At 38.8% G+C, this 17,918-nt stretch overlaps 1 protein-coding gene across 1 annotated transcript in view; it reads right to left on the bottom strand.

Annotated features, from left to right (window-relative positions):
* The window catches only part of camkmt (calmodulin-lysine N-methyltransferase), a 288,033-nt gene that overhangs the window by 33,574 nt on the left and 236,541 nt on the right, over positions 1–17,918 (bottom strand). The window contains exons 4-6 of the mRNA XM_048601336.1: positions 16,503–16,563; positions 14,241–14,295; positions 13,054–13,117 (exon numbers count right to left, since the gene is read on the bottom strand). Coding sequence (XP_048457293.1) covers positions 13,054–13,117; positions 14,241–14,295; positions 16,503–16,563 — 180 coding nt within the window. The remainder of the gene's footprint in view (positions 1–13,053; positions 13,118–14,240; positions 14,296–16,502; positions 16,564–17,918) is intronic.

Consider the following 17,918-nt stretch of genomic DNA (forward strand, 5'->3'; position numbering starts at 1 on the left):
CTCAGGAACAGCTTCTTTCCAGCCATTATTAGACTGATGAATGGACTCTCTAGCCTGAAATAACGCTGATCTTGCTAATGTTGATCTCATCTAGCACACGCCCTGTGCAACGTAACCTGTATGCCTCTAAGTCTTTTTGATATATACATCCTCGCTTAGTATGACCTGCCTGTACTGCTCGTAAACAAAGCTTTTCACTGTACTTCAGTACACATGACAATAAATCAATCAACCTATCATTCATATCAGAGATAGTAGGAACTGCAGATGCTGGAAGATCCGAGACAACAAGGTGCAGGGCTGGATGAACACAGCAGGCCAAGCAGCATCATAGAAAGCCTTTCTGCTCCTATGATGCTGCTTGGCCTGCTGTGTTCATCCAGCCCTGCACCTTGTTGTCTCTATCATTCGTATGATGGGTTTTTGATCTTGAAAATAAGTGTTAAAAACATCTGCATTTGTGGTAGTTTCTGGATGGTGGAGACTTATAATGTCAGAAGGAGAGAATTAAATGAAATTAAACGTCAAAATAATAAAGGCTTAGCTAATGTTTCTAGCAACACTGGAAGTGATGTAGGAAGAAAGGAGGAAATTGCTTTAGAGATGTACATTATAGATTGCTAGCAAAGTTGAAAGCCATGGAATGAAAGGGACAGTGTTGACAGATACAAAATTGACTAAATGATGGGAATCAGATATTGGTTGTGAAGAGACATTTTTCACCTTGGAGTAAGATTTAGAGTAATACTCGACATAGGTTAGAATTATAGCCATTGTTTGCCATGATATATGAGTAACTTGGAATTATTTGTATAGGGCAGAATAACAGAATTTGAAAAAGACACAATACTTGTAAGTGTAGTCAACTATAAGGAAGATGACAATGAACTTCCAAGAGGACATATATAGACTCGTGGAACGGGGATTCTGCACTTTATGAACAGAGGCATAGAGTATAAAAGCACGGAAGTTATATGTGTGTCCACTGAACACTTAAGAAGAATGCAAAGGCCTTAGGCAGAAAGGATTTAGGATACAGTTTAGCAGTCAAGAAGTTCAATTATTTGGATAGAATGCCATAGCTGGAGTATTCTTCTTGTCACAGGGTAAAGTTTGACAGACGATTCAACAGAAATCATAAAGGGTCAACTCAACCCAAGCTCTGTACCTATGTGTCTAGCTTGAGGTGGAAGTCATGGAAGTTTATCGAATAGAGAAAAGTGAATTGAAGTATAGCATTGAATGACTTCAATTTTGCTAACATTTAGCTTAATGAAATTTCAATTAATTTCGCTGTTAGTGCCAGATAAACTCTTCAGTGGCAACAGATTTTATTTCGGTTAGGAGTAGAGATGGAATGGATGCATTTTAGCTTAAAAAGGAGGAAACAGTCAATTTTCTTCCCTCTTCTCTGGATGGCATTCATTTCTGTTGGGTTATAGTTCCATGGATAGCTGCCGTCTTCATATACTTTGACTAAAGGGTTGTTTTCCACCTGTAAGGCTAGACCATTCGTTATCATAAAACATTAATGCTGTTGGGAAGAGAGGGTGTATCACTGCAAAGATCAATCCTTCCCATTCATATACCTTCTCTGGCAATTTTTATCCCCCTTTTTCACAGACCAATTGCAGTATTCCTACTATCACCCCGAGTGAGATTAACTAACTTGCACAAACTGGGAAACCCTGACTTGTAGCAAAAACGTTAGAAGCTTGTTATCAGATTTGAAACCAAATATCACCTTCTGAGTCCATAAATCATCTCTTTAGTACGAGCAGATAGAGCTGTAAACCCAAGTGTATTTCCACAGAAGGCTGTTCAAAAATATCTTATTATTTCCTTATAAACGCTCTTGGACACTTGCCAGTATTTCCTCAGAGGTGTTACTAAGGATCAAGCAGTGCTTTACATTGAGAAGGTGTGAGGCGACCTTATTAACAAACAGGCGTGTCTATGGAGGAGATGTTTTAATGAACTAATAAAATGAATTAGATTTTATACAGCCAAATCTCTCTTCACATTTATAGAGTTGAAGTGCATATGTATCGTGTAATTTGAGTGCATGTAAAAAGAGGCTTCTTCTAAATAGTGCATTTATTTTTTACTTTTACCACTCGTACACTACATATTTAATCCGTCTCATTGCTTAAACTGACAAAATGCGTAACGATTAGCCCTACAGTGCATTAACAAGGTGGAAAAAGCTGAGGAAATTATAATGGACAGAGATTCTGCAGCAGCAGCCAAGATTTTTCTTTTTTTTTTAAAAAAGAGTCCCCTCCGGCTTTTTAGCATTGAACTGGTTAGGATATAAAATCAATGGGCCAGGGATCAACAATAATTTTATACAAGCTAAATAGAAAAAAACTAGAACAGTTATTATCTATAATTAATTATAATAATTTAGTTTTTCAATCTTTCTTTCTTCCAAAATGACAAAAGATAATGGCAAGTGGGTAAGAAGATTGGCATTTGGATTCAAAGTTGCAGTTTCCATGTCTGCCCTTTGCCATGTTGGTTTCTGTATCTGATCACTGGTTAGTGACCCTACTGGAACAAGTGAGTGATTGATGTTGGGTGAGAATTGCACCAGTCCCTGGCTGCAATGCTACCCACAAGACTACAGTCCCTGCATATCAATAAGGCCATGGGTGATCTTATGGCCTTACCTCCACATTTCGGTCTGCTCTCACAGCCCTTGACTCATTTGACTATCAAAAGTCTACCTAACCCAGCAATGAATACTTTCAATGACCCAGCCTTCACTGCTGTCTGGAGTAGACAATTCCACATACCAACAAACCTCAGTAAAAATTCTGCTCATCCATTTTAAAAGGAAAACATCTTATTCTTAAATTGTAAGCCCTGATTCCAGTTTCCAATACAAGAGAAAACATCCTCCCCGTATCCACAAATCAGGTGTCCTCAGAGCTGACATGTTTCAATTTGATCACCTTTTATTTTTCTAAATTCCAATGAGTATAGGCCCAACCTGTTCCAACTTTTCTTTTCAAGATACACCATTCATCCCAGGAATAAGTCAAGTGAACCATCTCTGAACTCCTTCAAATACAATTTCTGGGTCCAGAGGCAACAGGTTGGAAGTTGGGAAATAAACTTCATTAGGGGGATGGTGGTGGACTAGAACTCTGCCACCAACTCACCCTCTTGTCCAAATTAAGAGCTGGGTGGAAAGGTCCTAGTTCAACCTTACAGCCTCACCCTAAATTGAGGCCCTGAATTGGTCAATTAATGACCACCGCTGAGGCTGCAATGACTTCAACTCCATTGGGACAAGAAAGACTCCTTCCCTGAAGCAGACCACTCTTTTTCTGTTGGCAATTCTCCAGATCTTGGAGTGTATTTTCCCAGCAGCAGCCACCATGGCACTGCTGGGTTCTGGAACTGCCTGTATCTGATTGGTCAGCACTTCCAGGCAGGCCAACCCATTGCCTGATTGCCAGAATATTCAGCAGAGTTTCTAACCTTAGTCAGTTGAGGGTTTTCTTTCCTCCTGGAAATTGATTTGCCTTTACAGTAAACAAAAATTCTTCCCAATATCGTTAACAAATAAGACCACCAAAACTGTACAAAGTATTCCACAGGTGATCTCACCAAAGCCCTGCACAGCTGCAGTAAAACATCCTTACTTTGATATTCAATTCCCCTTGCAAAACACACCAACATTCTATGTGCCTTCTTAATTACTTGCTGTATCTGCACACTAACTGTCTGTGATTCATGTATGAGAATGTCCAGATCCCTTTGTATCACTGACTTTTGCAGCTCAGCTACAATATATCTGATCCCTTCATCCACATCATTGTAAATAATTGAGCGCTAACACTGATCAGTGGGACCCTCCACTAATTATAGCATGCCAACTCAAAAAAGATGCATTAATTTTTACTTTCTGCTTCCTGTCAGCAAATGAATCCTCTATCCATGTTGATATATTACCCCATATTGTATGAGATCTTGTTAAGTAGTAACCTTTGATGCAACATCCTATCAAATGCTTTTTGGAAATCCAAGTTCACCACATCTACAGGTTCTCCTTTGTCCAGCTGCTTGTCACTTGCTCAAAAAATGGTAACAAATTAGTTAAACACGATGCCCTTTTGAAAAAAACCATGTTGAATCTGCCTGATCACATTATGATTTTTCTAAGTGTCCTGCTACTTGTTCCACAATAATGGATTCTAGAAATTTCCTTATTTCAGGTGCTAAATTAAAAGGCTATAGAATAAAAACAGAAAGTACAGGGGAAACTCAGCAGGACTGACAGCAACTGTGGAGAGAAAAACAGAGTTAACATTCCTAGTCTACTGACACTTCATCAATACTGGCTTTTGTTACGTTTTCCCTGTAAAAATATTCGTGGAAACTCATCTTAAATGTTTTACATTATTAGCTAGCTTTCTCTCATACTCTACTTTCTCCATCTTTATTCTCTTTTAATCATTCTTTGCAGACCTGCACAGTGTTTCTTTCAATTTGATGTGATCCTTGTGTCCTTTATTTAGCCATAGATGATGCAGCCTTCTCAAAGAGTCTTTCTACCTCACCAAAGCAAAACTTTGCTGAAAGTCATTAAGGGCTGAATCTTTCCTTTTTTGAGCTAAGTGTCAGTTTTGTTGAGTTTCATGAAGGATTTCTCTACATGAGACCTAGCGAGTGTTCTCACTAAATTAACCCAAATGTAACCCATCAACTACCTATAGCACCCCTTTCATCCAATTCTAACCCCATTCTACCACTCACTGTAACCCAGAACAATTTGTCACTGCTAGAATATCCAAGAATGTACTAGTATCTTTGCTGCTGGCAATATCTTTAAAAGGCTGTTGTGCACCTAGTCAAGCACTGTTAGTCTGGAGCTCCCAACACGATTCCTGACATTTGCCCAAAAACTAACAGATCAAGGGAAATTGGTGCCCCACTTTGAGGGCATGACCTGAAGATCCTGGTGGAGAGGGTCGTGCAGAAGTGGGATATCCTCTTCCCTAAGAACCAGCAGATGAGGCCATGACTCCAGACACTGCAACCTGGTCTGAGGTTGCCATCTGTGTCAGTACTACCTGGAGGAATGCACAACAATGTTAGAAGTAAGTCAAAGACCTTCTCCACTCTGCTTGTGTAAGAACCACCATCTTCTCTCCAGTACCTCACGTTCAGTCTCTCAGTATAGTACCCAACTCTGACCAAAGTTCAGGCTCTACTATTCTTATTATTGTTGACAACGTCTTCTCTCACTCATTGTCACATACCCAAAACCTCAACACCACTAACTCTGCATGTCCTCTGTGTTTTCTATTCATTCGCTCAGGACACCTCCCCATCTGTACAAAAGTAATAGCTGCGCATACTACTTTCATCTCCCTAAATATCTGTCTCTCATTCCAGGAGAAAAATAACTCATGAGGGGGCAGAAATTGTCAAGAGGGTGTAGTGACGGGAACAGGGTCAGCCAGGTGAACCTCCTAATTCCCTGATTGGGGCTGTTAGCCTGGTCCAATCAGGAAGCCCTGGCTGACAGATATAAACAGGAGTGTTAGAGGCTCTGCTCACTCTGAGGAAGCTGGATCAGTGTCAAGGACCTTCCACGTGTAAATAAAGGGTGACTTGGCGACAGGATACTGGTCTCTGTGGTGTTATTTCTGAGGAATGATGGCCATTTAGATTCCCTCCCCTTATGGGGACTGGATCCTGATTCTGACTGCAGTAAGGAGCTGACTGACCATATTCCAGCCCCTTAACCAGTACTGGAAGTGCCCTTGGTTTATTGTGTTGGGAGCTCCCATCCAAAGGATATCTACATTGACTCTACTGACTACCATGAAAAGGTTCCTGGCTTTATCTGTGCTAAATGACACAGCAATATAGCAGTACTGAGAGCCTGGTATTTCTGGCTGAGTGACAAGTCCGAGATGATACGTGCATCCAGGTAGGCTCAATGTGAGTGAGCACTACGAGAGGAAAATAGCTTAGAGATGTAGACTAGTCCAGTTTATGAGTAGGGCACAGCCCTGAGTTCAAACTGTCCTTAATGCAGCATTGCAATGATGGTTGCCATTGTACCCTGAGAGGCAGCACTGAAGTGCAGAAGTATACTGTAAGTGAATTGGAAATGTGCCATGACAGTTCATAGAAACTGGCACATATAGGATGCCAACATCCAGGGTTGCATGCAGTAACCTGAGCTGTTGGTGCCTGGAGTCCACCATGAAGGTTCCTTGGAGTAAGTGATGGGCTAGAGTTGCCCATCACCCCTGACGTCCATGTCAAGAACTGACAATGTTTAATTTATTTGTAGTAAATGGTAGGATAGAAAATTGCACATTAATGAGGTGAGATTTGCAGTTAAGAAGACTGTTTGCAAACAATAATTCCCTTTAATAGGCAAGTCATCACCTGCCCAGCAGGAATCTTGTCTTGGCATTCAGAACTTAGTTAAACTTGTCTGGTTCAATTGCCTCTAGAAGATTCAGCCCTACATATCTCCTTAATAGTCTTCCACTGTAATTTTGTTAATGTATCTGTGAAGCTAGTTTACAATTTACCTTAGCCAACATGGCTTTCATACCCTCATGGTTACCTTTTTAAAAACACTAACCTCAAACCACACTTTGCTCTTCAAAATGAAAGTGCAATTCTGCTATGTTATGATCACTGTTAGCTAGAGGCTCCTTTACCATGAGGTTATTGATCAACCCTGTCTTACTGGTCATTACCAGGTGCAGAATAGCCTAATCGCTGGTTAACGCCAGAACATACTTCGCTTAGGAGTTGTTGTCAACATACTTTCTGAGCCCATTTTCCAGGCTAACTACTTCAGCAATGGACCACACTACTTTTCCTATTCCTTCAGAGCCAGACCTGCTAGCATCTATGGAAATACAGCAAGCCTCTGAGCAAGACAAGTAGGTGCCTCTGACACAGATGAATGGATGAAGGAAAAGGCAAAAAAAACACATGTTGAAAGAAGGCATCGGAAATTATTATTAACAAAGAACAACACAGCACAGGAAAAGGCTCTTTGGCCCTCCAAGCCTGCATCGACACCTTTTGCCCAGTCTCATTATGTCCTCAAGAGGTAATAAAACATTTTTCAATTGAACTCAAAAAAATCTGGATTTAACAGTTGGTCTAAATAACGACAATGTAACCATTATCAATTGTTGTAAATACCCATCTGATTTTGAGTAAAGGCACTCAAGCATTAGTGATCGACAATAAATGCTAGCCTAGCCAACAAAGCCCACATTCTAAAAATGAAAGGAGGAAAACAAACACTACCCAAACATGTCCACTCGAAAAGCAGCCCCTATTCTTTTTTCAAATTTTCCTGTCAATGTTTGTATCTGTCTTGGATAAACTGAAATCATTGTCACCCTACTGAAGTTGGACCTCTATCAATGAAACGTTCTTACTCTAAATTGCTTAACTCTAAATCACTGACAACAATCCCTGTCCCCAAAGGGCCCTTGTGGTACAATCGTAGTATTCCTACTTCTGGGCCAGGAGGCTTGAATTCAAGTGCTACCTACTCAAGAGGTGTTTAATAACATCCCTGAACAGGTTGCTGAGAAAAATATCTGATTTCTGAACCCCTGTGTGTTTCCCTATTGGCACTTAATCGACTTACTCTACTACATTTCCCAGAACCAGATCAGAATTCTACCTTCTTTAGGCTGAAAATGTTACTGGTCAAAAAAATTTCGAGTGTACTTCAGAATCTCCTCTTTCTCAGATTATCCCTGTTAATATTAGATTTAGTAAATTCCTGTATTGTCAATGTTCTTTAGTTCTTGCACCTCTGTTATTTCCCTGCAGTTTTGACCCTTTATAAACTATCAACTAGTGGGAAAGCTTTAGTGGTGTAATGGCACTTCTATTGTTTCTTAAATCTAAGCGAATAGATTCTATACTTGACTCTTCAAGGTAGACACATTGCTGCATAGTATGAAGTCATATATAGGTTGGAATGAAAGGTAGCAGATCCTTTCCTGCAGATCATGAATGAGGTAGTTTAGATTTTTACGTGATCCAGCAGCTTTTGAGATTGTTTTCTTCCGGTGCCACATTTATTGAATTCAGTTGCACAAATCGTTATGGTGGGATTTCATTTTATCACTTCTGTGTAGCTACTCCATTGCCACAACCACAACCACTATGCTACCATGCTATAGTATTAGCTGATCTCATCAGACTTGTCACAGGGATTCTACAAAACAGAACAAGCTTGAGTCTTGCATCTGATGAACCTGGAGGTACTCTTTAGTTGAATGTCTCTGGAAGGAACTGCACTTGTTCACTTATTACAACACTGCTGTTGAATTTGAGTCTGCTATTGCTAGATTTCTGAGCCCTTATGTGTTTCCTTATTGGCACTTAATCGACTTACTCTACTATATTTCCCAGAACCAGATCAGAATTCTACCTTCTTAAGGCTGAAAATGTTACTGGTCAATACACCATTACATATATTGGGACTGAAATCTATGACCACGGTATCTTTATTGTCGATCATTATAGATAAATTGAAAGATGGGACTATGACAGATTGGGATGTCTGGTCAGTGTGGATGAGTTGGACCGAAGGGTCTGCTTCCATGCTGCATGACTGTACAACCAATGAATACTTTTGGAGTTCAAAGTTGCTGTTGATTAGTTCAGCCAACGCATACACAGTAGAATTTCTCATGAAGTAAAGGAATAAGCTGATGCCATTTTTAAAATTCGGTTGAGCGATGAATGTTGGACAGGACACTGGAAAAATTGGCTGCTTGAATACAGCCAAGGAATCTTTTACACTCAGCTGACCATGGTTGAACAGATTCGAGAAGATCCATAGCCAACCGGAATACTCTGCATTCTCACCCACCCTGTTGACCTCTCATTCCATGCTACCAAGAATCTATCTCCCTCTACCTTAAAAATATTCAAACTGCTTCCATCATCTTTTGAGAAAGAATTCCATAGTCTCATGATCCTGTGAGAATAATTTCTCTTCATCTCATTCATTCTTATTTAATTTGTTAAATTTTTGTCACTTACTTTATTTATCTATCCCTTTGTATCCCTGCACCATGAGCTTTTATATCTTCTCCATTAAGCTTTGATGTGGCACCTTATCAAAGCTCTTCAAAGAACTCAAATAAATATATTAAGCAAGACTTCCCTTTCACAAAAAATCCTTATATCTATTTAGCAACTATATCTTTGGTCCCTTCATCATGATCATTTATATAAATTATAAAAAAGTTGGAAGTCCAGCACAGATTCCTGTGGCACACCACTTAGAGTCATACTGCTCGGAAACAGACCCTTTGGTCCAACTCGTCTGCGCTGATCAGACATCCCAATCTGACCTCGTCCCATTTGTCAACATTTGGCCCATATCCATGTCAACCTTTCCTATACATATACCCATCCAGATGCCTTTTAAATGTTGTAATTGTACCCACCTCCATCATTTCCTGTGGCAGCTCATTTCATACACGCACCACCCTCTTGTGAAGAAGTTACCCCTCAAGTCCTTTTTAAATCTTTCCTCTCTCACCTTAAACCTATGCCCTGTAGTTTTGGACTCTCCTACCCTAAGAAAAAGACCTTGACTATGCACCCTATCCATGCTCTTCATGATTTTCTAAGCCTCAATAAGATCACCCCTCAGCCTCTGATGCTCCTATTCAGCCTCTCCCTATAAACCGTCCACTCCCGGCAAAATCCTTGTAAATGTTTTCTGCACCCTCTCATTTTTTAACAACACCCTTCCTACAGAAGGGTGATCATACTTATACACAGTATTCTAAACCTGGCCTCACCAATGTCCTGTACAGCCATAACATGACGTTCCAACTCCCATACTCAAATGTTCTGATCAATAAAGGCAAGTGTGCCAAATGTCTTCTGCACCACCCTGTCTACCTGCAATTCTGCTTTCAAGGAACTATGCACCTGCACCCATAGGTGTCTTGTTCAGCAACATTCCCCAGGGCCCTACCATTAACTGTATAAGTCCTGCCCTAGTTTGCCTTAACAAAATGCAACATCTCACATTTATCTAAACTTAACTGGTTAAAAGTCCTGGGGAGTATTTATTAAACATGGCTAACTATTAAGTTCTTGCAGAAAGAATCAGTTATCAATAATAGATGGGGGTAATTAATGTAGAAACTTAAAAAAAGAATAGTGTCCCAAAATGATAGGAATAACAAGGTTTGGTGAGAGGGAAGAAATAAAGGAAATCTGTATTAGGAGAGAAATGGTGTTGAAGAAATTGATGGGATTGAAAGCTGATAATTCCCCAGTGCCTGATAAGCTACATCACAGGGGTGGCACGGTGGCTTGGCGCCCTTGGGCGACTGTCTATGTGGAATTTGCATATTCTCCCCTTTTCTGCGTGAGTTTCCGCCGGGTGCTCCGGTTTCCTCCCACAGTCCAAAGATGTGCAGATTAGGTGGATTAGCCATGGAAAATGCAGGGTTACAGGGAAAGGGTAGGGGGATGGATCTGGGTAGGATGTTCTTCGGAGGGGTGATGTGGACTTGTTGGGCTGATTAGCCTCTTTCCACACTGTGAGCATTCTATAATTCAATGAGTACTTAAGGAAGTGGTCCTAGAAATAGTGGATGCAATGGTGGTCATCTTCAAAGATTCTTTGGACTCTGCAATTGGGTTCCCACAGATTGGAGGGCTGCTACTGTAACCCTATTATTTAACAAAAGAAAGACAGAGAGAAAATAGGCAATTATAGACTAGTGAGTCTGTCACTGGTAGTGGAGAAGATGCTGGGGTCCACTATCAATCATTTTATAGTAAAGCACTTACAAAACAGTGGTAGATCAGTTACAATCATCAAGGATTTACAAAAGGGAAATCATGCTTGATAAATCTACTGGAATTCTTGGAGGATGTAACCAGCAGAGTTGATCAGGGGGAGCCAGTGGCTGTGGTTTATTTAGACTTTCAGAAGGCTTTTGACAAAGTCCCACATAAAAGATTAATGCAACAAGTGAAAATGCATGGGATTGGGTATAGTATATTGAGATGGATAGAAAATTGTTAGCAGACAGGAAAATAAGAGTAGGAATAAATGGGTCTTTTTCTGAATGGCAGGCATTGACTAGTGGGGTACTGCAGGGATCAGTACAGCTATTCACAATATATGTTAATGATTTAGATGGGGGAACTAAATGTAATATCTCAAAATTTGCGGATGACTCAAAGTTGACACACCCTCTGTCTGCTACTGTCAAGCCAATTTTGTATCTAATTGGCAAGCTCTCCCTGGATCCTATAGGATCTAACCTTACTAACCAGTCTACAATGTGGAATCTTGTCGAAGTCCATGTAGACAATGTCTTCCACTCTGCTTTATTCTTTCTGCTTGTTCACCTCTTCAAAAAAACTCAATCAAGTTTGTGAGACATGATTTCCCACACACAAAGTCATGCTGACTATCTCTAATCAGTTCTTGCCTTTCCAAATGCATGTCGATCCTGTCTCTTAGGAGCCCCTCCAACAACTTATGCAACACTAATGTCTGGCTCACCCGTCTGTAGTTCCATTGCCTTTCCTTGCAGACTTTCTTAAGTAATGGCTCAACAGTAGCCACCTTCCAATCTTCAGGCATCTCATTTGTGGCTGTCGATGAAACAAATATCTCTGCCAGGGGCCCCGCAATTTCTTCCCTCACTTCCCACAACGTCCTGGGATACAACCTCTCCCATTTGAAATACAATTGCTTTAAGTTGGGCCTGAAGTACTTTTTCTGGCAATGGAGCAAATATCTCCTTATCAATTCAGCTTTTTGTTTCTTTTACTCCAAGGGATTGACATTTTCCTGGTTTGATTTATTCTTATTTTATTCAACTTTCGCCACACATTAAGGAAACTATCTTAGTTGTAAAATATGCTTAGTAATTGAAAATTTTTAAAACATCATTTTAATTCATTAATTATGTAAACCATGTTTTCCACTTTTCCTTGGTATCCAAATCTTTGATTACTCCAAATACATTTCTTATTCAAAACTAGAAATCTGAATGGTTCTCATTCACTTGGGTTGAGCTTCTCAAATTTAAGCGTATTATTCCAAGTTTGACTATATTGGAGAACAAGCTGTGTACAAGATAGTTGTGCTGTATCTGTATGAGCCGCATCCTTGCCAACCACACTGTGGGTCTCAAACTTCTTGTAGTTTATTACATGCACTGCCTCAATTCATGCATCACCATCTTGCAACTAGTAAGTGGATAATCATTTAATAAAGCAGCTTGTATTAAGGCATGTTTAATGCAGAAGCCCAAAAAGAACTTTACAGAGTGAAAACAGACTCCAAGCAGTAGTGGAACAGTTAGAGAAGATACCTAAAAGATAAGAGAGAAGTCTGAAGGCAAAGAATTTTGAGGAGGGGCTGTAGGAAGAGAATCATGTTAAAAACATTGCTACTAATGGAGTTGTGGGAGGCAAACTGCAGAGGATTCAATCCGAATATTGCAGATCTTGGAATGAAACATAGGGAAGGGAAAGGTTGCAGAGGAAAAATAACCCATGACAGTCTTCTACATAATACTGAATTAATGTAAAACTTCTAGAGTGCAGATATTAATTGAACATACAATTTTTTCTTTGATCAACTACTCATTTGTAAACTACTTCAGTCTAATACATCTTCAAAAGTATCCATGACTTGACTTAATGAGCACAAGATTAATTCTGCTTTACTTTTAATTTGATAAATAATAAGCAATCCTCATGCCTGGAAAAGGAAAAAAATAATGGGAAGTCCAGAACAGATTAAATAACATTTGCTTGGGGAAGGTAAGTACAGCTTTTTGGGTGTGACAATTGACATTTCAAAGATTTTCTATATTTTTGAATTTTCTTTTCATTTTCATGACTTATTTCTAGAAATTTATCAGGTTTTTCTGTTGATATTATTTGATTGAAAACAAATGTAGTATAATTCTGGTGATTACATGTCTTACACTTAAAAAAAAACTTTTGAGCTTTGAGATGAGATTGCATGAGGAAGGATACTTTTGATGGCTTTTTCATTCCCATCAGTTAATAGAAGTTCTTTGACATCTGCAGAAATAGCAACCTGCAAAAAGAAAATAGCATCGAACGATGAGCAAATATGCTTGTCTTGTGTGGAAGTGAAGACAGAAGTGACAAGCCTTCAGTATCATGCTTCTTCACCTATTTCTTAGTAACAATCTTCAATCTTTTTTCATTTTATGTCTGCATTATTTTAATCATTCAATCAAATCAGTCAATACTTTTATCATTCCATTTGCGGGAACCTCTATCTTGCTATCATTCTGTTCAGTAATTGGATTGTGACAGTGGATGATGGTATTCTGAGAGGCTTTCATTTGCAGCCTTCTGTTTATCTAGTACAGCCATCATACTAGGCTGTCACTCTGCCTTTCAGCTTGCCTCTGTCTGCCCGCCTGATGCCCTTCACATAACTTTGCATTGGAAGCAGATGGCTTTGTAAGGGTAATTTTTTTTGTGTGTATGTGTGCGTGTGTAGCTGACATGCTCATACATTTGCGAGTAACCTAGACACATTATATAAGAGTACGACAGGTTTGTCAAATGTCAATCAGTGCAACAATATGCTTTCTATTTTGGAGAGAAATAAAAACTTGTCTCTACTGCACTGCAATGATACATAATATCTGCTGAACACATGAGTTTAAAGAATGTAGAGGTGACAGCTTCTGAATGGTCAATTTAAGTTAAAAGAATCTAATTGCTGGAAGTCTGGATCATGCTTGTTGACATAATAATACAGCTAAACATTAACAACTATATCATAGTGCTCCAACTGTGATTTTTTTTTGCTGATGCTTTTCATGTATTTGGGAAAATGGACTGTCAACTGAAATGCTTTGACTGTGGCAATGGAAGTAGCTCTTCTTGGGGCCTGCAATGTCACAACAAGGGATACTGAGTGCACCCAGATGAAATGCTTCTGCTCACCTAAAGCAACCATCAAAATCAATATGATACGAAAGCAAGTCAACCCAGAGGGTCTCTCAAGACTGTACAGCGTGACCTCAACTGATGTAGATGACAGTCCTTATGACCCAGCAGTTCAGAGGCGACTGCACACTTTCCTTCCCCTCCCTCCTTCCTTTATTCACTGCTGAATGGAGGGGTGGGGGCAGGGTTTGGAGTGGGACGGTGGGGAATAGAAGTGAATTGAGAAAACCTACCATGAGCCCAGCCAAGCATGTCATTCCACCTCCCAGCTCACAAACTGCAAGGCCTCTGCAGAGAAATAACATTTAGAGAAAAGGAAAATTACAGAACCCAACCGAAGTTAGGCAACACAATTTCGGAGGCATATACGTTACAGCAAATTCAACATCTACAGAAACACATCAACAAGCAGGAAGTTACAAAGATATGAAAGGCAGAAGTCTTGCTGCTTCACTGGATCACCACATGTAGCTTGCTTTTTAAAAATAATTATATAAAAAATAATTGTGTGGCATGCTAAGCAGTGGGGGTTCTCATTAGTGTTCACTGCAACACTAACACTGCTGTGCTGCAAATCTGAAAAGGTTCCATTTTTATCAAGAGAGGCTCTGTGTCTTGATTATGCCTCCTGTGATGGCACAGTGAATCAGTGAGGAAAAGCTAAACAAAAGAGAGGCAGAAGGAGTTTGAATCTTTCCTTTAGCCAAATACTTGTTCAATTCGGTAACTACTGTAATAGAATAAAGGAAAGACAAATAGCTTTAGATATTCAGCATACGTAAAGGGAAACCTCAAGACAGGTCCACTTTACACATCTTTAGAAGTTTGAAAAATTACAACCAATATATTTTCATTTGCATTAATGTCATTAACACTTGTTCCTCAGCATTGAATGGTCATTATCTGGAAAAGCTGGTCCAGAGGACTTACAGATACTAACGGTGCAAGTGAGATGGAGTACAGAATTGAAATCCCATGATAACTGCAGTAGTTAGAATAAATGACTAATACTAATGAAAATATATTGCATCTTTGAATTCAGTAACTGATCTCAATTTGTGTCTCGGATAACATCATTAGACATCACTGCAGAAACTGATATATAAAAAACTAACTGTGCCCCTCCCTCGTTTTCTCCTCTTCACCATAAACGCGTTCATTAATGGTGAGTTATTGCTCCAAAATTAGAATCAGCTTCCAGTACCTCACCCAAACTGCCACTGTGTGTCTAATCCTTGACCCTTAGAGCTGCCAAGCTATTCTATCCTGTAACCCATCACAATTGATCCGGTTTTTGTCCTCTCCAGTTGTATTCATTCCAGAAGAGGTCTTCAGAGAATAATCAGTAATGGAAGCCCCACCAATTTTTGGCATCTTCTTTAGCCCAGAGGCACTGATTGTCAGCTGAAGTCATCAAATGTAGCATCTTACCCGGATAAAACTGAGACATTCCTAGCCTGCAAAATTCATATAAACGGCCTTATTATTTTGCTTCATGAAAAGTTAGCTGTCTACAACTGTGGGAAAATGTAGTGGGCTGTTGAAAGGATTTTGCCAAATCGTAACAGCAAGGTTTTTTTTTATACTCATTCACAGGTTATGGGCATTGCCCTCGAGAAGGTAATGGTGAGTTCCCTTCTTGAACTGCTACAGATCATGCTGCCTGATGTTGGGAGCCAATGCCTGGCATTCATTTGCTTCCTTAGAACAATTTAAAAACTGATGTCTTTCTCTTACCCAACACTTATAAAGCTTTCATTACTTCTTTTTAAGAAAAGCCAAAAAAAATCCTGTGTTTCCATAACTGTTTGACAGTCTCTCTTCCCATTTGATTATTTAAACTGTTGCATTTTAATTAGAATTGGTTCAAATGTGAAAGAGGCAAAATGTCTAATTTGAGATTATTCAGCTGTCAAGTCAAAACCCAACTGCATTTAAAATGTATGAACCTTTGTGCAATTTCAACCGTATAAGATCAGATCTGATAAGCTGTAAATACTTAGTGACAACACGAAATCATCTGATGTAAATTTTGCTTCCAAAGCAATAAAGTTAAAAGTAAGTAAATATGTTAATTAAAATATTATGATAAAACAATAAACAGCATTAATGTTAAGATTTGATTTGAAGAAATTTTGATGGGTAGTTTTACTGAATCTTTTACACATTACACAATAGGTGAATCCTGTCATCGTGAAGGTTATTCGAAACAAAGACAATGAAGGCTCATTGACTGTGGCTTCACTTTTATCTTCCAAAAAAAAGGAAAAAAAAACAAAGTGAAGCCAAATATCTCAAGTGAAAATCAAGAGTCTTTGGCATATTTTACTTAGCAGGAGGCATCTAAAGTGAACCAAATATCCAGGCAATCCCGCAAAGTCCAACTGCAAAAGTTATGATTTATCTGAAACCATCTTGATTAATATATATATGCAATTATTTCATACTAAATAAATGGAGAACTACTAAGTTGGTAGAGAAATATTTTCACATACCTAAACATATTATTATGTTTTATACAGTAATAAGCCAAAACCTCCTCTGAAGGCCAGATACCTGGAACAAAATAAGAGCAAGTGTTATTAGCTACAGTACAAATTAACATGAACTAATTATCTTTGTTTAAAGGGAGAAAACTCTCAGAATACTAGCAGTTTTCACAGAATATTGCTAATCCCAACCATTAATTAAATTGGCAAAATAATTCAAATTTTACATTTAGATGAGAGGAAAAATACTGGTAGTAATTATATAAATTGCATCAGGAACAGGAAACAAAGAGAAAGCTTGTCTGCAAACATCACAAATTATTATTCAGGCAGGTGTTTAATGTAAAACCCCACTCGTGTGGTAAAACAGCTCACTACCAGAGCTTAACTCATTCAGCGTGGCACCTAAGAAAATGTGGAATGAAAGGGTCCAAAGAACCCAACTGAACCAATTCTTACGAAAGAAAGTGCTAATAATATCAAAACAATATAAATAATCAAATAAACATTTTGCAATAAATTATCTTATCAGCTAATAATAAATTGTCTACTATCAGTTGAATCATACAATAAAAATGCTAACTTTGTTTTTCCCTTCAGAAGCAATAAACAATTTTTAAGTTTTGATGTGGAAAGCAGTCCAAACACAACAAACAAACTGCAACATTTCTATAATAATTAATGTAGTTTGATATCTCTCACTAACATAGTGGGATGAACTTTGATAATCAACAAAAATAATCCAGGATTTAGTCTAACTTGCATACTTTACAATTTAACAAAAGTTGGAAATATTTTTGGACTTTACATTTAGTGGATACGAAAATGCTGTACCAAAACAAAATGACACAATCAAGTTTGTCCTTGGCTTTCCATAAGGAGTAGTCAAGATCTTCTAAATTAAAAAATGTTTTGTTGTAGACCAGCATTTAACTACTCGATATTATAAACTCTGAATTCTCTGTGCTCCATTTTAATCACATGCAGGTCACATTTGCTCCAAAAGGTTAAAAAGCATTAAAAATATCTCAATTGTGGAGATTGGATCTGGTCACACCGAAGACGTAAAAAATTGCAAGTTGGTTATTCAAAAGAATCTTCACCAAGATTCGCACATCTTACTGCAACATCAATAATTCTTCAACTTACATGGTGAGTATTTGATGCTGAACCAAATTATGAAGTGGAATCTTAATTTTCCCATTATTTTGCTTCAGAACTTGTAAAATAAGATCATTTATTAGACTCCCATCTTTGAGACAGTATGCGGTGGGTTTCTCTCCTACTCCAGGATCTGAGCAATAAAATCTGGGTTGAAGACTTCATTCAAAAGACCACCCTCTCAGGCATAACTGAGGGGCTGCTGCACTGTCAGTGCTGTGGCATGTCAGATGGAACATTAAACCAATGTCACATGTCTTG

Source organism: Rhincodon typus, chromosome 9, assembly GCF_021869965.1.
Source record: "Rhincodon typus isolate 14 chromosome 9, sRhiTyp1.1, whole genome shotgun sequence".
NCBI lineage: Eukaryota > Metazoa > Chordata > Chondrichthyes > Orectolobiformes > Rhincodontidae > Rhincodon > Rhincodon typus.